General features: G+C 46.6%; 1 protein-coding gene across 1 annotated transcript in view; it reads right to left on the reverse strand.

Moving 5' to 3' along the window:
- Positions 1–26,846, reverse strand: part of LOC121584336 (serine/threonine-protein kinase WNK1-like) — a 170,834-nt gene that overhangs the window by 81,157 nt on the left and 62,831 nt on the right. The window contains 2 exon segments of the mRNA XM_045208809.1: positions 988–1,208; positions 8,105–8,283. Coding sequence (XP_045064744.1) covers positions 988–1,208; positions 8,105–8,283 — 400 coding nt within the window.

Consider the following 26,846-nt stretch of genomic DNA (forward strand, 5'->3'; position numbering starts at 1 on the left):
ATTAAGGGGAAAAAAAGCTAGATGAGCAGATATAATGGTCGGATCAGGTGATCTTAAAACGCTGAGTGGGGAGAACACAAAACCAACGAGGAAAACGTTTTAGAGAGATATTACATTGGTGCATCCGAAATGGCACCCTATTCCCTATATAGTGCACTACTTTTGACCAGAGGCCCTATGGGTCCTGTTCAAATGCAGTGCACTATATAGTGAATAGGGTGCCATTTCAGACACATTCATTATCATTGTCAGCATGTGTATCTTAGACTTTAAATCAGTCTTAAAGTAAACAGACCACAGGTCTCCACCCAAACCCAAAGAGAAAATTTATGTTTTACCCCAAAAGAGGGAAAACCCACGTTTATTGTCAACATTTGTGGGATTTCACGATGTGGCTAAAGACCTGCTGTCATTAGGGCAATTTACAAGCTCCAACACACCACAGTTTATGGAAAGTTAGAGTGCTTTCACCTGCATAATATGAATTTCAATTAGCTTTTTTCTCACGTAACTGATTGTTTTCAGATGGGGGAACAGAGACCAAAAGGTGTTTTCCCCTTGTTAAAACATGAACTGGCTGGCACAGCAGAGCCGGGGTGGCTCCCCAGTTTCACCCTGAGATCAGTCAAACACAACCAGCTCTGGAGGAAACTGGAGGCCCACGGAGTGCTGCGGTCAGGGAGAGCCTGGCACTGAAAACCTGTGGTCGGCTCACGACAAACAGTGGTTGGAATCTTCGACACTTTAAAAAAAGTGAATTTAAAATATATTTTACTTTTATCCCGTTCTTCCTACTCCGCCCTATCCCATCCACCCGAAACCCTCACATTCCATTCCAGAAGGTGTCGATTTAAACTGAAATATATTTTAAATTCAACCATCTGTGGGGAGGTCGGAAGGGACGAGGGAAGGGGTCTGGCTTTGACACAGGTGTTGGGATGGAAGGTCAAAGGTAAGAGGTCAGTAAATCAGCCTTTGGGGTCGTACCTATGACACTCTTGGCGAAGGAGGCCCGTTTGAGCGTAGCCAATCCCAGGTCTCCTATCTTGACGGAGCCAGTGGGACCGGTGATGAAGATGTTGTCACACTTCAGGTCCCTGTGGATGATGGGAGGGGTCCTGGTGTGGAGGAAGTGGAGCCCCTTCAGGATCTGACGACACCAGCTACGCAGAACCTTGATCTTCATCACTTTGAACCGCTTCAGATACCTAGAACACATTAAGAACAAACCGTGATGAGACTGTGGTACGTTTCTAACAAGTGTTGTTTTGGTTTTATATGAAATAGCTGATTTATCATCTTCATCGCTTTGAACTGCTTCAGATTCCTGAAACATCATTTAAACGTTCATTTAGCCAGTAAAAGTTACTGTCATTATAAACGCAAGGTAAAGCGTTGAGAACAAATTCGCTTTTACAATAACAAAAACAGTGGTGAGATGAGGTGTAGCACATTTCTATCAAGTATTGTTTTGATATAGGTGATTAATGATTATCAACCCATCGATGACGATGAGTGATTTAACATTTTAGTCATTTAGCAGACGCTCTTATCCAGAGCAACTTACAGTAGTGAGTGCATACATTTTTCATACTAGTCCCCCGTGGGAATCGAACCCACAACCCTGGCGTTGCAACCGCCATGCTCTACCAACTGAGCTACACGGGACAGTGATCACTGGCTTGATGTACATATTAATCTGGATATATCAGAGGAGATAACAAAACCTTTCAGTTGTTGTAATGGGAGCCCAAAAATAATATTATACTGAACAAAAATATAAAACACAACATGTAAAAAGTGTTGGTCCCATGTTTGAGCTAAAATAAAAGATCCCAGAAATTTTCCATATGCACAAAAAGCTTATTTATCTCCAATTGTGTGCACAAATTTGTTTACATCTCTGTTAGTGAGCATTTCTCATTTGCCAAGATAATCCATCCACCTGATAGGTGTGGCATATCAAGAAGCTGATTAAACAGCATGATCATTACACAGATGCACCTTGTGCTGGGGACAATAAAAGGCCACTAACGTGCAGTTTTGTCACACAACACAATGCCACAAGTTTTGAGGGAGCGTGCAATTGGCATGCTGACTGCAGGAATGTCCACTAGAGCTGTTGCCAGATAATTTAATGTTAATTTCTCTACCATAAGCCGACTCCAACGTCGTTTTAGAGAATTTGGCAGTACGTCTAACCAGCCTCAAAACACGTGTAACCACGCCAGCCCAGGACCTCCACGTCCGGCTTCTTCACCTGCGGGATTCGTCTGAGACCAGCCAACCGGACAGCTGATGAAACTGAGGATTATTTCTGTCTGTAATAAAGCTCTTTTATGGGGAAAAACTAATTCTGATTGGCTGGGCCTGGCTCCCCAATGGGTGGGTCTGGCTCCCAAGTGGGTGGGACTATGCCCTCCCAGGCCCACCTATGGCTGCGCCCCTGCACAGTCATGTGAAATCCATAGATTAGGGCCTAATGAATTTATTTCAATTGACTGATTTCCTTATATGAACTGTAACTCAGTAAAATCGTTGAAATTGTTGCATGTTGCGTTTATATTTTTGTTCAGTATATAGTATTTGGAGTGTGTTAGAGCATGTCCAACATTGCATTAGTGGCCTTCACTTCTTCCTAAGCCTCCCTCTCTCCTTCCCTCCAACCCTCTCTCCCCCTGTCGGGGGTAACAGCAGGGCCTAAATATTCAACATTTACCAAAACCCAGACTGGGTAATCTGCCCAATGCCCATGGAAGAGATTAACCCCATTCTAATAAATCCTTATAAAGTAGCAGGTTATGAGCTAAAGGGGACAAGGAAACGGTTTTGACCTATGAGCATAGTACCAGGAGACAGAAGACCCGTATAGGTTATTATTTGAGTGTTCCGATTGTTAGGTTTCGGTTAAACATCTTCCAGTGTTCAAATCACTCACACTGGACGAGCACATGCCATTTTTATAACATTTATTTGACAGGGACAATGCACATCGGACAACATTTCTGTCAATGTGCCAAATTATACACAGAGCTCCAATTCAAGCTACTGTTCCACAACAACAGAAACGTCCATGATCCAAACTGAGTAAAGCTGTTGACAGGTGCTACTATTGCTAGATAGTAAAAAAACTCAGCTACACGGACTACAATACAGGCCAGGCTGTGACAGGTTGATTAAAATGAGTTGGTAGAGAACACAGCCCACAGATGGAGACTATTAAACACCATATTGTCCATATTGGCCAGTATCATGGTTGCATTGCATCATGGGGTTTGTATTTCACTGAGAGGTGTGGTGATGGTTGGCTATTCAAGGGTACTGTTCAGGAGGGTGCAACGTTACATGATTCAGAAATGTGTCGTGTTGAACAGATATGGTTGTCTACCCAGTACAATAGGGATTCACACTGGCTCTTTCAGCATCATGTGACAGGATAGGGAAGCATCTCCTTCTCCCTACTCCCCTCTACACTTTCATTAGATTAGCCTGCCCAGCCCTGCCCTGCCCTGCCCTGGCGGGGCATAATAAAATCATTTGGAGCCTTGCCATGGATTGGGATTTAGTCCAGTAAGCCTCATTACAACAATCTACTAACAGGAGGAGGAGGAGGAACAACAGCGGGAGGAGGAGGAAGAGGAGCGGCAGCAGGGGGAGAAGCAGGAGGAGGAGGAGCAGCAGGGGGAGAAGCAGGAGGAGGAGGAAGAGCAGCAGCAGGGGGAGAAGCAGGAGGAGGAGGAGCAGCAGGGGAGAAGCAGGAGGAGGAGGAAGAGCAGCAGCAGGGGGAGAAGCAGGAGGAAGAAGAGCAGCAGCAGGGTGGAGAAGCAGGAGGAGGAGTAGCAGGGGGAGAAGCAGGAGGAGGAGGAAGAGCAGCAGCAGGGGGAGAAGCAGGAGGAGGAGCAGCAGGGGGGAGAAGCGAGGAGGAGGAGCAGCAGGGGGAGAAGCAGGAGGAGGAGGAGCAGCAGGGGGAGAAGCAGGAGGAGGAGGAGCAGCAGGGGGAGAAGCAGGAGGAGGAGGGAGAGCAGCAGCAGCAGGGGGGGAGAAGCAGGAGGAGGAGGAGCAGCAGCAGGGGGAGAAGCAGGAGGAGGAGCAGCAGCAGCAGGGGAGAAGCAGGAGGAAGAGCAGCAGCAGGGGGAGAAGCAGGAGGAGGAGCAGCAGGGTGGAGAAGCAGGAGGAGGAGTAGCAGGGGGAGAAGCAGGAGGAGGAGGAAGAGCAGCAGCGGGGGAGAAGCAGGAGGAGGAGGAGGAAGAGCAGCAGCAGGGGGAGAAGCAGGAGGAGGAGCAGCAGGGTGGAGAAGCAGGAGGAGGATTAGCAGGGGGAGAAGCAGGAGGAAGAGCAGCAGCAGGGGAGAAGCAGGAGGAGGAGGAGGAGCAGCAGGGGGAGAAGCAGGAGGAGGAAGAAGAGCAGCAGCAGGGGGAAGCAGGAGGAGGAGGAGGAGCAGCAGCAGGGGGAGAAGCAGGAGGAGGAGGAGGAAGAGCAGCAGCAGGGGAGAAGCAGGAAGAGATGGGTAGTACCCATCATTACACGGTGCCTCCTCAGGAGGGACCAATACTGGCATTCTATTGCTCTCTCATTTGCTCTCCCTCTCTCTACACCGCAGGCTTGATGGGTGGACATACACAAACAATGAAACACAAAAGGGAACACAAACACAGAAACACACACCTAGCGCACACACAAAGGATTATATGTTTGTTAAACTCCAGGGGCACATTGCTTAACTTTGTAAACACCTTTTCTGGCCTGACCAGTTTCTGGCCTGAGTTCCAAATGGCATCCTATTGCCTTTATAGTGCACTACTTTTGAACAGGGCCCAGCAGTGCCCTATATAACGGGAATAGGGTGCCATTTGGAACACACCCTTTGCCTTGTGAAAATCAGATAAGACTGTTATTCCTTCCGCTAAAATGATGCTTGTTTGTACGGATGTGTTCTGTCAATGACTTCGCTGTTGACAGGCGAGCTCTGGAAACACTTTGGACGCTACTGTCTCAGAACCTTCATTCAACACCTATTCATGGAAAATTGGTCTTAAAGCATCTAATGAGAAAAGCTTCTAAAAATGGTCCAAATATAACAATTAATGAGAAGAGAAATTGTCCAATAATTCCTGAAATGAGTGATGAAGGCACCACTGGAGCATAAAGCCTACACAAACAGCATTACAGTGTTGAGTTAATAGAGTCTAGTCTGGGATTGTCCCAGCTCTGAGAGGGAGGGGTGTGTTGATAGGTAAGTTATTGTACGTACGTGTGTGTGTGTGTGTGTGTGTGTGTGTGTGTGTGTGTGTGTGTGTGTGTGTGCGCTATGCGGTATAGGACAAGCGAGGAGGTAAGGCTGCTATGATGGAAGTCCAGGAGCTGATTGAGGTGTGAGGCTGGTGCCAAGGTAGGTAAGCCAGTGTGACAGAGCCCAAAGACGCGGTCAACATCCAACAGACAACAAAGATTCACAGAGAAGCCTCTTGATACCTGCTCTGCCTCTCCCTTTCCATTCTCTCCTCTTTCTTTCCCTCCTCCTTCTCTCTCCCACTCTTTGTTTGTGGATGGGTCTGGGGTAACTAAGAAAGTTGTCATTCCGTGACAATTTCCGTAACTGCGAAAGTGTAGCACACCGGGTACGTATGTAGCAGGTCTGTGAAGATGTGTGTGTGCACGTGTGTGTATGTGTGCACGTGTGTGTATGTGTGTGTGTGTGCACGCGCAGGGTGTTTTCAGGATAAAAAAATGGGCTTAGGTGGTGGGCGTGGCAGGGGGTGTGTCAATGGACGAGGGCGCAGCTGAATTTTAGATTACAATTTTAGAGCCCCCCCCCCCCATCTTGGCGGTGTAGAGATATTTCTGCATTTCTAAGCCAATTTCCTTCAGTTCCCTGCATTTTGCCATGGCTAATGCGGTATTTTGCTGCTCAAACATAACAAAGATCAATACTGCTAAATCCATTGTTTTGAGAATTCAATTCTCCACAACGGTCTAGCTTTTATTTTGTATATACATATAGGTATATTATATTTTCTAAATACTTTATACTGTATCTGGTTTTAGTTGTTTAAGTCTACACTGAAAACATTTCTGAAAACAATGTATTGCTAAAAACACTGTTTGACTTAGGAGGCCCGAAGAAACGCTTTGGCGGCCCGCCCAAGGATTTCAATGGCAGACAAATCGCTGGTGGGTATACGTGCACCTGTATTTAGACTACATGTGTGTATCTGGGTCAGTACCCTGAGTGCTACAGTGCCAGACATGTGTCACTGTTTGTCTTTCTGCACTGGGCTTAGGCTCCCATGTTGAACCCCCCCCACACACACAGCTGTGTGGGTGATGATGATAACCATGTGGACCAGACCAGACCAGGCTGGCGTGAGCTCAACCAGCCTGCCGCCCTACCCAGCCATGTGCCTGGCTCTGGCCCTCCTGAGGGTATGGCACAGCTCCTGGTACTGTAGTATGTATGGGTCCCTGGTCTTGGCCCAGGCCTGTACGGCTGTTAGGAGAGAGGGCTGTATGCAAGATGCTGCCAAGGAAACCAAGTCCTGGGGCAATATACTGCACCACATGGAGAAGAACATCCACACAATCCTCAAATGGGACTTTTCCTTCCATCTTCTTCCAACAGTTAATATTTTTCTTCCATCAGCTTTAAAGAGTTTCTGTTTTTCCCCCACACACATTTAATTCATAGCCATATACAAGTCTTGCTTCCATAACAGAGACAGTGTTTCAGTAAGTGGATAATCTAGGCCATGACAGTGTTACAGGAAGTGGATAATCTAGGCCATGACAGTGTTACAGGAAGTGGATAATCTAGGCCATGACAGTGTTACAGGAAGTGGATGATCTAGGCCATGACAGTGTTACAGGAAGTGGATAATCTAGGCCATGACAGTGTTACAGGAAGTGGATGATCTAGGCCATGACAGTGTTACAGGAAGTGGATAATCTAGGCCATGACAGTGTTAGAGGAAGTGGATGATCTAGGCCATGACAGTGTTACAGTCCCCATAGTGAAGGTACAGTAGTTTGGGACACAGCACACTGACTCTTCCACAGGAGGGAGCTGCTGGTCTGGTCCAGAGTCCTGAGCTGCTCCGTCTGTCCTGTTGTGGGCCCAGACAGACTAGTACCACATGGTCAGTACTGTACCACACCACGGCCGACAGGACAGGCAGAAACACTGACGCCCTCTCCTTTTGTCTTTGTCTGAATGCCTGTCTGTCTCTCTCCATCCTCGCTTTCTCTGTCTCACTGTCTGTCTCCCCCTTCCCCCTCACTGTAGCTCTACCTCAGTCTATCCCCCTCCCTCTCTATCAAGAATGTGAGGAATCTGCATCAGCAGCAGCTGGCAGGTGGGCAGCTCTCCCACAATGCATCGGTCCCATGGAAGGTGGGGTGGTGGGTGGCATGCTGTCCATTGCCCATTCCTACTGTAGCTATCTGCTCTACATTCAGGTTTTATTGTAACCACAGAGAACACTGGGCCGGTCCCCAACCCTGACTGGCCTGCTGCCCTGTCCGGTTCTGTTCTCTCTCCATTGTCAGGGGTTTTGTAATGTGTGACTGTGTGTGTGTGAGAGTGACTGTGTGTGTGTGACTGTGTGTGTGTGACTGTGTGTGTGTGACTGTGTGCGTGTGCGTGCGTGTGTGTGTGCGTGCGTGCGTGTGTGTGTCTCTAGTGTGCCAGACAGAGTGTAGACTAGCTAGCAGCAGGGTGGTAGGCAGATGGACATGCGTCCTGGGCATGGTGCGACACAACACAATAGCACCCTGTTAAGAGGTACCACTCTGCTCTCAGGGCTCACACAGAGCTGTGAAGGGCTTATTATGGAACACTCAGAAAGCCCTATTTGACTAGCAGATGCAGCTACGCATTATATGAAGGTTATGGAACAAGGAAAAGGTTAACTAAAAGGAAAAATAACAAGAAGAGATTTCCTTTGACATTTTCATATCTCTGTTGGTGGCAGAGAACAACAGTAGGGGGGTGAGATGGCAGATGTTGGACGACTGGAGAGGTGGATGTTCCCCAAAATGTTTAGTGTGTGTGTGTGTGTGTTTATCTGTGTGTGCATAAAAATCGTACAAGCTTGTCAGTACTACTAACGTTTTGAGGGTGCCTGATGTCATGAGCTCTGTGACCAGCACGATGCACTTGGAGTTCTTTCCTTTGGAGGGAGACTCCCAGGAGTCGTAGAAGCGTACAATGTTATGGTGCTGGAGACCCTTCAACATCTCAGCCTCCTCCTTGAACCTCTGACGCTCCGTCTTAGACAGCTTACGATCCTGTAGGAGAGACCAGGAGAAAAATCTATCAATCAATAGATTACACATTCCATTTCCAGTTGTCTTGTCACATAATGCTTTACAGAGGGGACACTAATCAGTATCACTTTCACACACTGTGGTGCACCTCTATACACACACACACACACACACACACACACACACGATGGGGTACCTTTAACCCAGCCTAAAGTATACAACGGGACCCAATCAATCAATAAACCAATCACTCAATCAATCAAGTGTTCATAAAGCCCTTTTTACATCAGCAGTTGTCAAAGACAGTGTTTTACAGTAACCCTGCCTAGTCAAGCCATGAACCACACAGGAATAACTGAGAAAACAAAAACAATCCCAAGAAAACAAACAGACTAGCCAGCTAACCTACATACTTCTCTCCTCTCTAACAATGTTGTCCTATTTTAACAGCCTGTGTCCCTCTAACTTAATGGGAATACCAGTTCAGTGCTGGCCAGCACCATAAACCATATATGCACCGGCCAATGTGGTCGGGGAAACACTAGCAAACATTGCTGTACATTTAAAAGGGTGAGTTTTAGAGGTTTACTTGCTTTATGGAGATTCCATGTTTGGGGTTTAGAAATATTTTAGTGGCCCAGAGGGTTGGCACTGTTAAAGAGATACTCGGGTTCGGCAAAGAGGCCCTTTATATACTTCCCCAGAATCAGATGAACTTGTGGATACCATTTTATGTCTGTGTCCAGTATGAAGGAAGTTAGAAGTAGTTTTGCGAGCCAATGCTAACTAGCGTTAGCACAATGACTGGAAGTCTATGGGTATCTGCTAGCACGCTAGTTAGCAATTGCGCTAGCGCTAGTTAGCAACTTCCTTCAAACCCGCAGAGACATCAAAATGGTATCCGCGAGTTCATCTGACTCTGGGGGAAAACCCAAAGTATCCCTTTAAGGTCAGACTTCATCATGGCATAGTAAAACCAGATGTCTTCCTATAATGATCTGTAATGAGCTTTGTGTTAAATCACGGACTGGAATCACATAAAAGCAGTGGAGAGGGAAAGAAAAAGGTTAGGTTAGGGAGGTGTGGAGGGGGGGTTAGGGAGGTGTGTGGAGGGGCGGTTAGGGAGGTGTGTGGAGGGGCGGTTAGGGAGGGTGTGGAGGGGGGTCAGGGAGGTGTGGAGGGGGGTTAGGGAGGTGTGGAGGGGGGTTAGGGAGGTGTGGAGGGGGTTAGGGAGGTGTGGAGGGGGGTTAGGGAGGTGTGGAGGGGGGTTAGGGAGGTGTGTGGAGGGGGGGTTGGGGTGTGTGTGGAGGGGGGTTGGGGTGTGTGTGTGGAGGGGGGTTGGGGTGTGTGTGTGGAGGGGGGGTTGGGGTGTGTGTGGAGGGGGGGGTTAGGGAGTGTGTGGAGGGGGGTTAGGGAGGTGTGTGGATGGGGGGGTTGGGGAGTGTGTGGAGGGGGGTTAGGGAGTGTGTGGAGGGGGGGTTAGGGAGTGTGTGGAGGGGGGTTGGGGTGTGTGTGTGGAGGGGGGTTGTGTGTGTGTGTGTGGAGGGGGGTTGTGGTGTGTGTGTGGAGGGGGGGTTGTGGTGTGTGTGGAGGGGGGTTGTGGTGTGTGTGTGGAGGGGGGGTTGTGGTGTGTGTGGAGGAGGGGGGTTGTGGTGTGTGTGTGTGGAGGGGGGGTTGTGGTGTGTGTGTGTGGAGGGGGGGTGTGTGTGTGTGTGTGTGTGTGGAGGGGGGTGGTGTGTGTGGAGGTGTGTGTGTGTGTGTAGGGGGGTTGTGGGTGTGTGTGTGTGGAGGGGGGGGTTGTGGTGTGTGTGGAGGGGGTTGTGGTGTGTGTGAGGGGGTGTGGTGTGTGTGTGGAGGGGGGTTGTGGTGTGTGTGTGTGGAGGGGGGGTTGTGGTGTGTGTGTGTGTTAGAACGCCACATTCCAGCCAGGGCTTGGCCATCAGTCAAATGTGGCAGCACGGTCAGAGCATGCTGAGCCAGAGGGGACACTGATCAGTATCACTTTCACACACCGTGGTGCACCTCTATACACACACACACACACACACACACACACACGCACGCTGGGGTACCTTTACTGCGCCAATGCCAGACTGACTCTAAAACATGAGGACATGGGCGACCAGTCACCAAACACCCTGATCAACACATGTAATTTATGCACGCGCACACAGGGTCTGAGCTGACACTGAACAGTTGCCTCTGCAGCAACAGGTTACGTAAATGTCTGCCCAGCCATGGAAACTGATATAGCCTGCCTGCCCCTTTTAACCGCCACCTCTCCTATACTCTCACTAACTAACTGCCAGATCAACTTGGCACAACGTTGCGTCATCTCTTTTCTTTTCAACATACACAGGCAGGCAGAGAGAGAGAGATAGGGTGGGAGGCCTTATCGGTCAACAAACCTAGTCATTAATCATCCTCATTCCTTCCTGGTCAGATGGTACCAAAAGCAGACAGGGTTCAGCCTTCAGTTTCACAAAAAAGGTCAGAGACATCAATTTCTTTCATAATGACCTTATTTTCCAGCCCAGATAAACACAAATTCTACCTCCGTTGAGGATATTATAGTTTTAATCCACTGATGGGGGTCAGGATGGTGGTGCTCTGAAATCTGCACCAGGGGCATTACATGAGGATGAGAACAATGCCTGGTTAAAGCACTAAAGGAGTAATATTTTCGGAGATTTTAGTTGTAGCATTAGCAGTGATTTTGTCCTTTTAGCTGGCAGAGGCAGGCACGGTGCCATTTGGGATGCACACGGACACTGAGACCAGACTGCAATGCACTGCCAGTCCAGAGTAATCGCTCTTACTTAACCCACCCTTCTGCCTCGGCATGTCTCGGAACGGTACAAATCATCCCCTGGCAAGGATACAACTCAGTCAGGGTTGCTCCAGGTCTATGTACACCAGGACTGGGTCATCTCACAGCGGTCTATTGGCCTGTGTCTCTGCGTCACGGTCTACTCTACAGAAGAAAGAGAAAAAGGTGTCTCCATGTCAGTATCTGTCTGTGTGCGTCTTTCACCTGTGTACAGCCATAAAGCCCATGTCAATTCAAGTTCAAGCCACCTAAATCACCAGCAGGAGGACCCTCCGTGTCACCAAAGCACAGATGCAACCCGTTAAGCCAATCCATTACCAGTCAGAGTCCGGGAGGTTCCAGAGGGATCAGGTTCTGTGTATCGAAACACAGCAGGGAAGGTGGGTCTGAAAACACTCTTAGCCCAGATGAGGCCATTAGACATTAGGCAGCTCTAACGAGGATCAGGGGTCTCAGGGCCATATACACATCAGCTTTGGAAAGACTGACTTGGAAATATATTATCCACCTGCATACTATCAATATTATTAAAGGGAAATTTCACAATTTTTCTACTTCATATTCATCATCTCCAGCACCACCCCAACATCGACGTGTGAAAATGGCAAGTTTCTATATTTTGTAGTAAAAAAAAAAGATAAGAGGAAGATGTGTTCAACCAATTAGTATACATAATTAATTGGCAATTAGTGGGCAATGCCTCCTCATAATTGGTTAAAATCACAGGACGCGCACCGATGATGTCATTGGAAACACTTATCTTCCGCTATCTTTTTTACTACAAAACATAGAAACGTGCCATTTTCACACATATTGATGTTGGGGTGATGCTGGAGATGATGAATATGAAGTTGAAAATGTTTGAAATTTCCCTTTAAAGTTTTCTGTGCCACCCTTCAGAATTCAAAAATAAATCTTGCAACAATTTTTTTTTGCCATCCAGTCAAAGTGTGAGAGAAGTGAAGAGGGAGGTTTGTAATGCTCGTCATGTTTGCCTCTGCTGCCTCTGTACACCTTGTCTTCTCTCCCCACGCTGGCTAACCACAAAATACACATTTAGCGCATTGCTGCTTAGAATACAACACAGGTGTTTGTTTGTGCATTGCAAAACACGACCTGTGACCTGAATGTGGACTAGATTAAGCGCATGTGCAAAATAGCTCAGAATGCATTAGCCCTTTAATGAAATCACTAACACACCCAGAATGGTTAGCTATAACAGTGTGTCGTCGGCCGGGTCACTGGCCTCTCCTGTGTTAAATTCAACAAGAGAGAGAGACTTTGTGGTAGCAAACCAGTTCCTCCCTGCTCTCCAAGTCACAAGGTGTCCTACTTCAGGTTTGACCAGTGACCACAAGGGATAAGTTTAACAACCTAAGACCACAGTGGAGCACCAGGCCATAGCACACAGAGCAGAACGTCAGACAGGTTCCTTCCTTCAACAAGGAAACATGGAGCCAAAAGGTGGTGCTGTACGTGATTCCAAGATAAATCCTACTAGCCTGGTCCCAGATCTGTTTGTGCCGTCTTGCCAACTCCTGTGGTCATTGGCTAATGGCTATAGGCCCTGCAGCCCAAACAGATCTGGGAGCAGGCTAATTCCTGTGGTTCTCTGTGGCACGTGGAGCTCAGCGTGGAAGCTCTTTCATCTGTGTAATACACCAACAGCCAGGCAGGTCAGGCTTCAGCCGGCCTGTTACAGCTTCAGCTGCCCTCCACATCATCCCAACACGCCTGACCCTGCACTCAGTCAGACGCTCTCTCAGTCAAACAATCAGACGCTTATTCCCTGGACCCGGTTCATTTACCACATAGAACGTTTGTGTGTGTTGCAATTGCAAACCCCTGGCTCTCCTCTCCTCCCTCTCCTCCTCACACCTTGCTATCTGTACTTTCTCCTCCTCCTCCTCCTCTTCCCTCTACTCTTCTTTCCTTCCTCCTCCTCCTTCATTCTCCACATAGAACATTCTCCTCCTGGTCTGGGCATGGAGATAAACAAGCAGTTGGCCAGGCTCTCCATCCCTCCATCCAGAAAACAACCCCTCTCCAGCCCAGAGGAGCCCAGAGGGAGCCAGATACAACAGAGGACCTGATCCCAACCTCACCACTGGCTCAGACAAACAGCTAAACTCACCCCCTCGTACATACTGAACCAACCTCCAATGACAACAATCGTTCCAAAGCCCTCCAGGTGTGTGTGTGTGTATGTGTGAGAAGAGGTGGATCAGCCAAATCCAAAATCTAATGAACATGTTTTGTGTTTCTCTCTCACTCCTTTCTCTCTGGAAAATGATATTCTCAGTCCTTAGGGACATCTCCAGCTAGCCCAAGCCCAGCTTCAGCGCAGTAATCTGGGCACAGTTGTTTTCAGTTAGGGTGTGTGTGTGTGTGTGTGTGTGTGTGTGTGTGTAGGTGTGTGTGTGTGGAATGTGCATGCTCGTGTGGGTGTGTGTGTGCCAGGATATGAGAACTGAGGGGTCCGTGGCATTACTGGCTAGAGACAGGGCCGGGCCTGGAGGGCATTGATAAATTCCTTTTCCATTTCCACATATCAAATATTAATACAGATGGGGGAAATGGCTGGAAGGCTGGAATCAGAGTGCCTAGTTACCATTTCCAAGGATTTGTGGTGGTCAGGATTACTGGCAGGGAAGGCAGTGAGTGGTGCTGTATGGACCATAGAAATCGAATTAGTAGAATGGTCAAAGCCTCTCCAGACCACGGATATTTGACTGGAATAGGAATGTCCGTTGTAGTAAGTCCATTTCTATGGCTATGTACGCCCACTCCCAGTCAAGGTTATTGTGGCAGTGTAGGGAGACAGCACTCTCAGAATGCAATGGGTTCAGCAAAGAGATATTGTTCAATCAATTCAGAGCACTATATCCATTATCTGACTGACAGTGAGATGCCAGATAGAGGCGAAAACAGGACGGGTGAGGCTCAGAGCTCACCCACCAGACCGGTCATATAGAGCCTTATCAAACTAAACAATATGGGACAATAGTAGAATAGACATGAGCAATCAGTCCCTGTTATACGAGTCACTCTGATGACAAATCACTTGGTGACTTGTAGTTATGAACACAGAGATATGTAACAGTCAAATGAAAACAGGGCTGCAGTGAGTGACTTATTATTCTGGCAGCAGGTTTCCAACGCCACTGGAAGGATCAAAGACACACTGATAAGAAGACCATACCAGTCTCACGGAGCGCGCGTGCGTGTGTGTGTCTTTGAACCAGTATCTGAAAGACCACTAGCACTCACCCCATCCTCTAACAATAGCACAACACCTAAGGAAGGTAGCTAGCTAGCTTAAGCTACGGGCAGCTACTCAGCGTACAGTACATTATCTGTAACACCCAAACCTGAGCTCCACTTGGACCATAGAGATGACCCAGTCCTGGTGGACATAGACCTGGAGCCACCCAGACCACTGTGAGATGACCCAGTCCTGGTGGACATAGACCTGGAGCCACCCAGACCACTGTGAGATGACCCAGTCCTGGTGGACATAGACCTGGAGCCACCCAGACCACTGTGAGATGACCCAGTCCTGGTGGACATAGACCTGGAGCCACCCAGACCACTGTGAGATGACCCAGTCCTGGTGGACATAGACCTGGAGCCACCCAGACCACTGTGAGATGACCCAGTCCTGGTAGTACATAGACCTGGAGCAACCCTGACTGAGTTGTATCCTTGCCAGGGGATGATTTGTACCGTTCCGAGACATGCCGAGGCAGAAGGGTGGGTTAAGTAAGAGCGATTACTCTGGACTGGCAGTGCATTGCAGTCTGGTCTCAGTCTCTGTGTGCGTCCCAAATCGCACAGTATTCCCTACATAGTGAGCCCATAATGGCCCTGCTCAAAATAAGTGCACTATGTAGGGAATAGGGTGCCATTTGGGCCTCAGTGTGGGAGAGCCTACTACCCAGGGTGTGAGGAGGAGAGTTCTCACGGATTAGAACAGGCCTCACTCTAATCCACTGGACTTTCTCCCAGCACACTGACAGATAAGGAGGGATGTGGGAACTGGCTAGCTGGCTGTGTGTATATCTACTGTAGTACTACAGACAGTAACAGGCTCTGTGTGTATATCTACTGTAGTACTACAGACAGTAACAGGCTCTGTGTATTGTGTATATCTACTGTAGTACTACAGACAGTAACAGGCTCTGTGTGTATATCTACTGTAGTACTACAGACAGTAACAGGCTCTGGTGTGTATATCTACTGTAGTACTACAGACAGTAACAGGCTCTGTGTGTATATCTACTGAAGTACTACAGACAGTAACAGGCTCTGTGTATTGTGTATATCTACTGTAGTACTACAGACAGTAACAGGCTCTGTGTGTATATCTACTGTAGTACTACAGACAGTAACAGGCTCTGTGTGTATATCTACTGTAGTACTACAGACAGTAACAGGCTCTGTGTGTATATCTACTGTAGTACTACAGACAGTAACAGGCTCTGTGTGTATATCTACTGTAGTACTACAGACAGTAACACAGCCACTCACTCTGGTCCATCTCCATCTGCAGCTCAGAGCAGCAGACAGACGGCTGTCATTGAGACATAAAGGAAGCCTGGCTGGCTTAAAGGACTGACAGACTGTGCCTTGGAGAAGTAGCCCAGAATACTAGATTTCACCTACTTCTATTTCTGAGAAGAAGAGGTCAAACCAACTCTGTACTTCCGCTTTCAGTTTAAAATGAGCCAAGACTAACCCCTGAGATGAGAGCCACAACATATGGACAGTCTGTCAACATCCCACTTGTTAACGTCTAGTCTGTCAAGCTAACAACCCACTTGTCAACGTCTACAGTCTGTCAAGCTAACAACCCACTTGTCAACGTCTACAGTCTGTCAAGCTAACAACCCACTTGTCAACGTCTACAGTCTGTCAAGCTAACAACCCACTTGTCAACGTCTACAGTCTGTCAAGCTAACAACCCACTTGTCAACGTCTACAGTCTGTCAAGCTAACAACCCACTTGTCAACGTCTACAGTCTGTCAAGCTAACAACCCACTTGTCAACGTCTACAGTCTGTCAAGCTAACAACCCACTTGTCAACGTCTACAGTCTGTCAAGCTAACAACCCACTTGTCAACGTCTACAGTCTGTCAAGCTAACAACCCACTTGTCAACGTCTACAGTCTGTCAAGCTAACAACCCACTTGTTAACGTCTAGTCTGTCAAGCTAACAACCCACTTGTTAACGTCTAGTTTGTCAAGCTAACAAGCCACTTGTCAACGTCTACAGTCTGTCAAGCTAACAAGCCACTTGTCAACGTCTACAGTCTGTCAAGCTAACAACCCACTTGTCAACGTCTACAGTCTGTCAAGCTAACATCCCACTTGTCAACGTCTACAGTCTGTCAAGCTAACATCCCACTTGTCAACGTCTACAGTCTGTCAAGCTAACAACCCACTTGTCAACGTCTACAGTCTGTCAAGCTAACATCCCACTTGTCAACGTCTACAGTCTGTCAAGCTAACATCAAACTTGTCAACGTCTACAGTCTGTCAAGCTAACAACCCACTTGTCAACGTCTACAGTCTGTCAAGCTAACAACCCACTTGTCAACGTCTACAGTCTGTCAAGCTAACAACCCACTTGTCAACGTCTACAGTCTGTCAAGCTAACAACCCACTTGTCAACGTCTACAGTCTGTCAAGCTAACAACCCACTTGTCAACGTCTACAGTCTGTCAAGCTAACAACCCACTTGTCAACGTCTACAGTCTGTCAAGCTAACAACCCACTTGACAACGTCTACAGTCTGTCAAGCTAACATCCCACTTGACAATGTCTAAAGGCAACCAAACTCCCCATATAGAGAAAAATGGTCAATGAGGGCTGGTAAATTGTCTCTAGAGACATACTGTATGAGAGGGGAGCGCAGCAGGAGAGGAGGTTAGTGTGGGTACACACACACACTATGTGTGTGTCTGCCTGCCTCTACACAGGGGAACTTCCCCCAAACAGTTGACTCTACTTACAGAGGCCCAGCTGGACCTAATACAGCAGCAAATACAGAACTGACTGTATCCATTTAGCAGTAGCCCTATATAGAGAAGGCCTTGTGTAGCGCACATCCCCAGTACAGAGAGTTAGTTTCTGCCTGCTAGCGCACACACACACACACACACACACACACACACACACACACACACACACACACAGCTAAAGCTGCAGAGTAAAACCCCAAGCCTAGAGCTGACAGGAGACCATGGGTTTCGAGGAACAGACTATCCATCCAGTGTGTGTGACAGTGGGGTGTGACAATGCATTCTTTAAATTGTTCACACATTTTTAAAAAGGTAAAGTCATTGAGCCCCTCTCTTCTTCACAGGGAACGGTTCATCGTGCCGGCGAAACAGTGTGTGTGTGTGTTGAGAGACAGAGAGCCCACTAGGAATACCATTCACACCACTGGCCCAACTAAGATTAATATTTAACAAAAATGCACCAGTCAAAGTCTGATACACAGGGTTGTTTCAGAAAATACACAAAGCAACCCTTAGCACGAATAGTGCGGCGCACACACACTGTGAATCACCACATAAATCTCCCACAGTTTGTGGACAGAGATAAAATGTTTTCCTTTTCCACTCTGTCCCTGTTGAACCAAAACAAGAGGAACTGAACCCATATTACTGTCTCTAGCTGACAACTACCTGTGTCTGTCAAAACCCCTCACCAGTCATCACTGTTTATTTACTTAAGAAAAGACAACTATCACTCATGGTTGACTTGACTACATGATTTGGCCTAGAGGGTGAACAAACTGGCATGTTATGAAGTTATGAGTTTTATCAGTAAACACACACACACACACACACACACACACACACACACAATGGGGCCTCAATGGAAACAGCCATGCCTCAATGAGAAGTGGAGAACACTACAGAAAAATTAAGCAATCCTCAGAGGAAGCAGGCGATGACAGAAAGCTTTGTCCCAAATGGCAACCTATTCCCTATATAGTGCAGTACTTATGCACCATATGGCTCGGTAAAAAATAAAGTTGGTTAAAAAATAAATCATGATATTTTGTTTCGATAATTTTTTTCAATATTAAATGCACTATGCATTACGTGGGTTGAATGCTGTAACAACACAGATTTAAAAAAATAATAATGTTATAGAAGTCCCATGATGGTAGTGACTACCCATTACTGCTCATCACTTATTAACCATCATTTATTCACGTTACTTTACTTTAATAGAATATATCAGTTGTGCATATTACATTTGATGACTGTATTATTTCATTCCAAGTCATCATCTCTATAGAGCTACTGCCCATGCAGTCTAAATCACTATTTTAGTAGTTCAAAGTAAATAAGGCAGCGTTTCCCAAACTCGGTCCTCAGGAGCCCAAGGTGTGGGGCGGCAGGTAGCTTAGTGGGTAAGAGCGTTGTGCCAGTAACCGAAAGGTCGCTGGTTCTAATCCCTGAGCCGACTAGGTGAAAAATCTGTCGATGTGCCCTTAAGCAAGGCACTTAACCCTAATTGCTCCTGTAAGTCGCTCTGGATAAGAGCGTCTGCTAAATGACTAAAATGTAATGTAAAATGTGTGCACTACACAGCTGATTCAAATTATCAAAGCTTGATGATTAGTTGATTATTTGAATCAGCTGTGTGGTGCTATGGCAAAAAAATAAATACCAATACCTCAAAGAAACTGTGCTATATGTATCCTCTCCTGATCGCTCATTCTTCTGTCTCTTACATAGCAGGCGTAAAATAATGGATTATGGTCATTGTAGTTAATTATCATATTTTCTGCACTAAACTATGTAGAACATTGGCCTGTTGGAAACTACAACTCCCTACTCAGGGTGGGAAATTAACTTTTTGGCCCACTAGCCACGGTGGCAGGTAGATTAAAAAAAAATATTTACTAGTAAGAAGTAAATTGGGTATATTGCTTAATTTCATTTCATTTTTGTGACCTCGTCTTTTAACCAATGTATTTTAAAATAAATAATTTAAACACAATAGTAAAAACAGAAACAGATCTACAACTGTTCATCAAGAACCAACAACATGCCTGCCCTGCCACAAAATGCTGAGTGATACAGCTTATTTATTATTAGAGTTCAGGGCTATATGCAGATTTTTTTTTTTTTACAAGGAGTACATAATGTGCTCCGAAGTAGAAATGTAGAAGCACACAAATAAATCTAGGAGAACAATTCAAATATTTGAGTATTTGAGTGTTAAAATACTTGAGTGTTAATGAATAAAGGTTTTTGCGAGTGATCCATGCTCAAATCAAGCACAATCATTAGGGGAGACAAAAATGTTCAGCTGCCCCTTTAAGGGAAGGGCTGTTACCGTGGTAACTTGGGCACATGCTTGTCTGTGAAAAATTCTGACTGCTTTGTCTTCCTAGCAGCAGACAGTTGCAACAAACTCAAACTAACATTGAAAAACAAGCTAGGGTGTGAACAAAACGATGTAAACGGCAAAGAAACACAAGGATAAAGACTTCTACATGTGGGCTTTAATTTGGATGATAAAACATTTCCCAAATGCTCTGTGTGACCACCTGCCAAGGTGGCTGGTGAAATAGACATTCTTGGTGGGTGTTAATTTCCAACCCTGTCCCTACTACGTCGCACAGAGAAACTGCAGCGCAGTGTGTGCATTGAGCTCACAGAAGAAGAAAAACGAACTAAATGGAATTCAAATAATTGAACCCACAGTGATAAATGAGTTGTTTAACAGACATTTCGGTTAATCGCTCAGCACTACTCGGGTCAAAAGCAGTGCACTATATCGGGAACACGGTGCCATTTGGGACGCATCCAGAAAGTTCCCTGGGAACCTGTACTACCAGGACTGTTGATGGTTATTATATAACTCAGCCCACATTAACTGTACTGGAAGGGCTGAGGAGAGGCAGGCTGGTTTATCAGCTTATCATCTGGCTCCACTGATGATGATGATGATGATGAATAAATGTGTGTGTGTGTGTGTGTGTGTGTGTGTGCGCGCACACGCGCATCTGTTGCATTTTTCCCCCTGATGGACAGGAAGACAGGCTCAGGGTTGGCCATGTGACTAGCTGACTGAAAGCCTACCACTCTATTTCCCAGCAGCACTTAGTAATGCAATGGGCCCCCATTACCAATTTCCCTCTACCATCAAAACAAGTGTTAACCATTCACCCTCCCTCTGGGCAGAAAGATATTGCGTTTATAGGCTATCGCGTGTTTGAGAGCGGACCCATGAAGAGGGGCAAGTAGGAGAATTGGAGTCTTATGAAGTTATGAACAGGAAGAGGAATCTCTTTCGTTCTAGAGATTCAGACAAGGCTGGTTTTGGTGACTGGTTGGGTTATGAGGCTAAACTCCCTCTCCATTGCATCTGCTGCAGACATCATAAGAGACTCTTGTCAACTTCAAAAATATCCCCATTCCTCCAACTTTCTTTCCTGTTCCGTCTTCAGGGCAGTTCAAAGAGACGAAAATCAGTTCTAGCAGCAGTGACAGTTCTATGTCTGTCTCGGCTATTTCTGGAACTAGGCAACAATGATGGAAACAGGAAGGCTGTGTACCAAATGCTCTAAAGTTCAGATCATTGGCTCAAATAACCCCTTATAGACCTAGTTTGTTATTTACCAAAGGAGGGCGGACGATCTTTTCAAATAACCGAACCTATGCCTTTTTGACATAACTAGCTTAGTCAGTTCAGACTTGGCCAACTGCCTAGTCATATGAGTTAGCCTACAGTGCCTTGCAGTATTCATCCCCCTTGGCGTTTTTCCTATTTTGTTGCATTACAACCTGTAATTTAAATGGATTTTCATTTGGATTTCATGTAATGGACATACACCAAAATAGTCCAAATTGGTGAAGTGAAATGAAAAAAAATAACTTGTTTCAAATAAATTCTAAAAAATTAATAAACAGAAAAGTGGTGCGTGCATATGTATTTTCCCCCTTTGCTATGAAGCCTCTAAATAAGATCTGGTGCAACCAATTACCTTCAGAAGTCACATAATTAGTTAAATAAAGTCCACCTGTGTGCAATATAAAAGTGTCACATGATCCCAGTATATATTTACACCTGTTCTGAAAGGCCCCAGAGTCTCCAACACCACTAAGCAAGGGGCACCACCAAGCAAGCGGCACCATGAAGACCAAGGAACTCTCCAAACAGGTCAGGGACAAAGTTGTGGAGAAGTACAGATTGGGTTGGGTTCTAAAAACATATCTGAAACTTTGAACATCCCACGGAGGACCATTAAATCCATTCTTAAAAAATTGAAAGAATATGGCACCACAACAAACCTGCCAAGAGAGGGCCGCCCACCAAAATTCACGGAACAGGCAAGGAGGGCATTAATCAGAGAGGCAACAAAGAGACCAAAGATAACCCTGAAGGAGCTGCAAAGCTCCACAGCGGAGATTGTAGTATCTGTCCATAGGACCACTTTAAGCCGTACACTCCGCCAAAAGGCATGCGGGAGACTCCCCAAACATCTGGAAGTAGGTACACTGGTCAGATGAGACTACAATTGAGCTTTTTGGCCATCAAGGAAAACGCTATGTCTGGCACAAACCCAACACCTCATGACCCCGAGAACACCATCCCCACAGTGAAGCATGGTGGTGGCAGCATCATGCTGTGGGGATGTTTTTCCATCGGCAGGGACTGGGAAACTGGTCAGAATTGAAGGAATGATGGATGGCGCTAAATACAGCGAAATTCTTTAGGGAAACCTGTTTCAGCCTTACAGAGAGGTTCACCTTCCAGCAGGACAATGACCCTAAGCATACTGCTAAAGCAACACTTGAGTGGTTTAAGGGGAAACATTTAAATGTCTTGGAATGGCCTAGTCAAAGCCAAGACCTCAATCCAATTGAGAATCTGTGGTATGACTTAAAGATTGCTGTACACCAGCAGAACCCATCCAACTTGAAAGAGCTGGAGCAGTTTTGCCTTGAAGAATGGGCAAAAATCCCAGTGGCTGGATGTGCCAAGCTTATAAAGACATACCCCAAGAGACTTGCAGCTGTAATTGCTGCAAAATGTGGCTCTACGAAATATTGACTTTGGGGTGGTGAATAGTTATGCACACTCAAGTTCAGTTTTTTTCTCTTATTTGTTGTTTGTTTCACCCCAAAAAATATTTTGCATCTTCAAAGTGGTAGGCATGTTGTGTAAATCAAATGATACAAACCACCAAAAAATCCATTTTAGTTCAAGGTTGTAAGGCAACAAAATAGGAAAAATGCCAAGGGGGGTGAATACTTTCGCAAGCCACTGTGTTTCCCCTTCAGTCTTTTTGTCAGTTAATGTGGACTTAAGTCCTAAAAAGTAGTGACATTGGATCAGTGAAAGATGGTGCCCAGCGGTCTACAGCTACAAGCCAAGTGAAAAGGCCCACTGTGTGTAGGAATGCGTCCCAAATGGCACCCTATTCCCTATATAGTGCACTACTATTTATTTACCCTAGCCCTATGCAGGGCTCTCTTGCAAAAGAGAACATGGTCTCAAATGGGACTCCCTGTTAAAATAAAGGTTAAATATGGGCCCCTGGTCAAAAGTAGTGCACTATGTAGGGAATACGGTGCAATTTGGGACACACCGTTTAATGTGTACAGTTCTGTCTTTAGACCTGGGTCTCTCTGGTTGGTGCTCACAAACCTCCAACCCTCAAATCAGCCAGTCACGGTTGAGGATCTCGAGAGGGTTTGAAACGAGAAGAAATGACAGAGGAAATGAAAAAGGAGAATTTGCAAGAAGAACAAGAAGCAGAAGCAGAACATCTGCTTTGAATAAGAGTTACTTGAGAAGCGCTAGTAAATGCAAAGCGGACATAGAACCTACTGTAACTTTCAAAAAAGGGATTCTTAGAATTCATTTCAACGGTGGGTTCCAATTAGGGAAGGAAACTTGGGGGCTCGTGTTTTTTTGCAGAGGCTCCAGGATTTTTTGTTTCCCGTCAACCAGTACTTCACAGATTACCAGTAACCAAGACCATGTGGGCCCCAAACGCCAAACTAGTTCTCCATGGTTGCAATTCAGTCATCCTGCCCCCAGGGGGTGCCCCAATGTGGTGCATCTTGCCTACCAACCGGACACGTAACATATACTTTCTCAATGGCTGCATCCTAAATGGCACCGCATTGGGAAAGTTATGCACTATGTGCGGAATAGGGAACCATTTGGGACACACCCCATGCATTTAAGGAGTAGGATGATTATCTCCATCTTTGTGTTGTTTTTGAAGCCTTTTCAGAGAAGCTGGCTGGGATTAGAGGCAGGGTAAACTGTGACTGATGAAGGGGAGGTCAGGGTACAGAGCGTCTCACTGTGCAGCTGCTCTGGTACTGACATATCCCCTGCTCTGGTACTGACATATCCCCTGCTCTGGTACTGACATATCCCCTGCTCTGGTACTGACATATCCCCTGCTCTGGTACTGACATATCCCCTGCTCTGGTACTGACATATCCCCTGCTCTGGTACTGACATATCCCCTGCTCTGGTACTGACATATCCCCTGCTCTGGTACTGACATATCCCCTGCTCTGGTACTGACATATCCCCTGCTCTGGTACTGACATATCCCCGTCTCAAGTCACTCAGTGCTGATTTGAGAGATGGGTTCAGGGTAGAGCTGGGCGATATGGACAATAATCCATACCGTGATAAATTGCCTGAATTGATGTGATAACGATAACATTAATGTGCACCATAGTTGTTTTTTTATTAGCCTTTAAAAACTACACTGCTCAAAAAAATTAAGGGACCACTTAAACAACACAATGTAACTCTTCTGTGAAATCAAACTGTCCACTTAGGAAGCAACACTGATTGACAATACATTTCACATGCTGTTGTGCAAATGGAATAGACAACAGGTGGAAATTATAGGCAATTAGCAAGACACCCCCAATAAAGGACTGGTTTTGCAGGTGGTGACCACAGACCACTTCTCAGTTCCTATGCTTCCTGGCTGATGTTTTGGTCACTTTTGAATGCTGGCGGTGCTTTCACTCTAGTGGTAGCATGAGACGAAGTCTACAACACACACAAGTGGCTCAGGTAGTGCAGCTCATCAATGCGACACATCAATGCGAGCTGTGGCAAGAAGGTTTGCTGTGTCTGTCAGCGTAGTGTCCAGAGCATGGAGGCGCTACCAGGAGACAGGCCAGTACATCAGGAGACGTGGAGGAGGCCGTAGGAGGGCAACAACCCAGCAGCAGGACTGCTACCTCCGCCTTTGTGCAAGGAGGAGCAGGAGGAGCACTGCCAGAGCCCTGAAAAATGACCTCCAGCAGGCCACAAATGTGCATGTGTCTGCTCAAACGGTCAGAAACAGACTCCATGAGGGTGGTATGAGGGCCCGATGTCCACAGGTGGGGGTTGTGCTTACAGCCCAACACCGTGCAGGACGTTCAGCATTTGCCAGAGAACGCCAAGATTGGCAAATTCGCCACTGGCGCCCTGTGCTCTTCACAGATGAAAGCAGGTTCACACTGAGCACGTGACAGACGTGACAGAGTCTGGAGACGCCGTGGAGAACGTTCTGCTGCCTGCAACATCCTCCAGCATGACCGGTTTGGCGGTGGGTCAGTCATGGTGTGGGGTGGCATTTCTTTGGGGGGCCGCACAGCCCTCCATGTGCTCGCCAGAGGTAGCCTGACTGCCATTAGGTACCGAGATGAGATCCTCAGACCCCTTGTGAGACCATATGCTGGTGCGGTTGGCCCTGGGTTCCTCCTAATGCAAGACAATGCTAGACCTCATGTGGCTGGAGTGTGTCAGCAGTTCCTGCAAGAGGAAGGCATTGATGCTATGGACTGGCCCGCCCGTTCCCCAGACCTGAATCCAATTGAGCACATCTGGGACATCATGTCTCGCTCCATCAACCAACGCCACGTTGCACCACAGACTGTCCAGGAGTTGGCGGATGCTTTAGTCCAGGTTTGGGAGGAGATCCCTCAGGAGACCATCCGCCACCTCATCAGGAGCATGCCCAGGCGTTGTAGGGAGGTCATACAGGCACGTGGAGGCCACACACACTACTGAGCCTCATTTTTACTTGTTTTAAGGACATTACATCAAAGTTGGATCAGCCTGTAGTGTGGTTTTCCACTTTAATTTTGAGGGTGACTCCAAATCCAGACCTCCATGGGTTGATACATTTGATTTCCATTGATAATTTGTGTGATTTTGTTGTCAGCACATTCAACTATGTAAAGAAAAAAGTATTTAATAAGATTATTTCATTCATTCAGATCTAGGATGTGTTATTTTAAGTGGTCAGAATGGTCGGTGTCGATCATTTTTGGTTTATCGTCCCAGCTCTAGTTCAGGGCTCCTCATAGGTTGCAAATCAGACAATTATGGCCTAGCAACAGCCTGAGTAGCAACAGCAGAATAAAAACCCATAAAAATAATACAAATATTGAGTAAGCTTGCGGCTGCTGGATCAGAGAGAAAATGTGATGAATTTATTCAGAGCCTCCATAACAGATGAGTCACAACTGACTTGCCATTTTTCCGAACAGACTGCACACACACACACACACACACACACACACACACACACACACACACACACACACACACACACACACACACACGAGAGGACAAAACGTGACCAGGTGCTCAGCCTACTGTTACGGCCTCGGATGTCTCTGGTGGTGCCCTAAATGGCACCCTATTCCCTACATAGTGCACTACTTCCGACCAGGGAACCATAGGGCTCTGGTCAAAGTAGTTCACTATATAGGGAATAGGTTACCATTTAGGACACTCTCTCCTCCTGGCTAGACCTGACCGCCACAGGCCGGCCGAGGCCATGTAACATCCGTCCATAACTCTGTGGCTATCCACTAACCCTTAACATAATTCAACAAAGCTCTTCAGCTCTAGAGCACCTGATATTGTCCCAAATGGCAACATATTCCCTATATAATGCACTACCATTGCCTAGGGCCCATAGGGCTCTAGTAAAAAGAAGTGCACTATATGGGGAATACGGTTGCATTTGGGTCACAGAACTGATATCACCACTGTTTACATTTTCAAAGTGCCTCCATCCTCAGAAGCTATTTGCATCAATTAGAGTCTGAGAGGGTTTCCATCTCCTGCTCATCTCCATAGAACAAAGTCAACAGAGCTGCCATGGTAATGCGCTTTAGCTCAGACTCAGTCCCAAATGGCACACTATGTCATATATAGTGCACTACTTTTGACCAGAGCCTTGGTCAAAAGTAGTACACTAAATAGGAATTAGGGTGCAATTTGGGATGCAGCAAAAGGGTGCCATTTGGGACTCAACCAGAGACTCAACCAGAAGCTGGAAATCATCAGGATTACTTCAGCATCCCCTGTTTTATGAGTGTCTGAGTATCTGCCCTCATATCCAGGCACTGCACATGTTCGCAAATCCTAGTCCGCCGCGACTTAACAAAAGAGTGGTTTCCATGTTACAGTGCAAAGCATCCTTGGCAATCCTCTTTAAAATAAATAAATAATACTTGCTAGAGTGCAGAGATTGCACTATAGGGCTATAAATAATTTCCCTGAAAATAAGAGTCTCAAGGGCAAAGAATTACAAAAGACAGCCTAAGCCACAATAAGGCCCATTTTTAACGTTGTGCTTTGAACATGATCTATGGTGTGTGTCAGAGACAGTGGTTACATCCCAAATGGCACCCTATTCCCTACATAGTGCACTACCTTTGACCAGGGCCATAGGGC

This window comes from Coregonus clupeaformis, chromosome 28 (genome assembly GCF_020615455.1).
Source record: "Coregonus clupeaformis isolate EN_2021a chromosome 28, ASM2061545v1, whole genome shotgun sequence".
Classification (NCBI taxonomy): domain Eukaryota; kingdom Metazoa; phylum Chordata; class Actinopteri; order Salmoniformes; family Salmonidae; genus Coregonus; species Coregonus clupeaformis.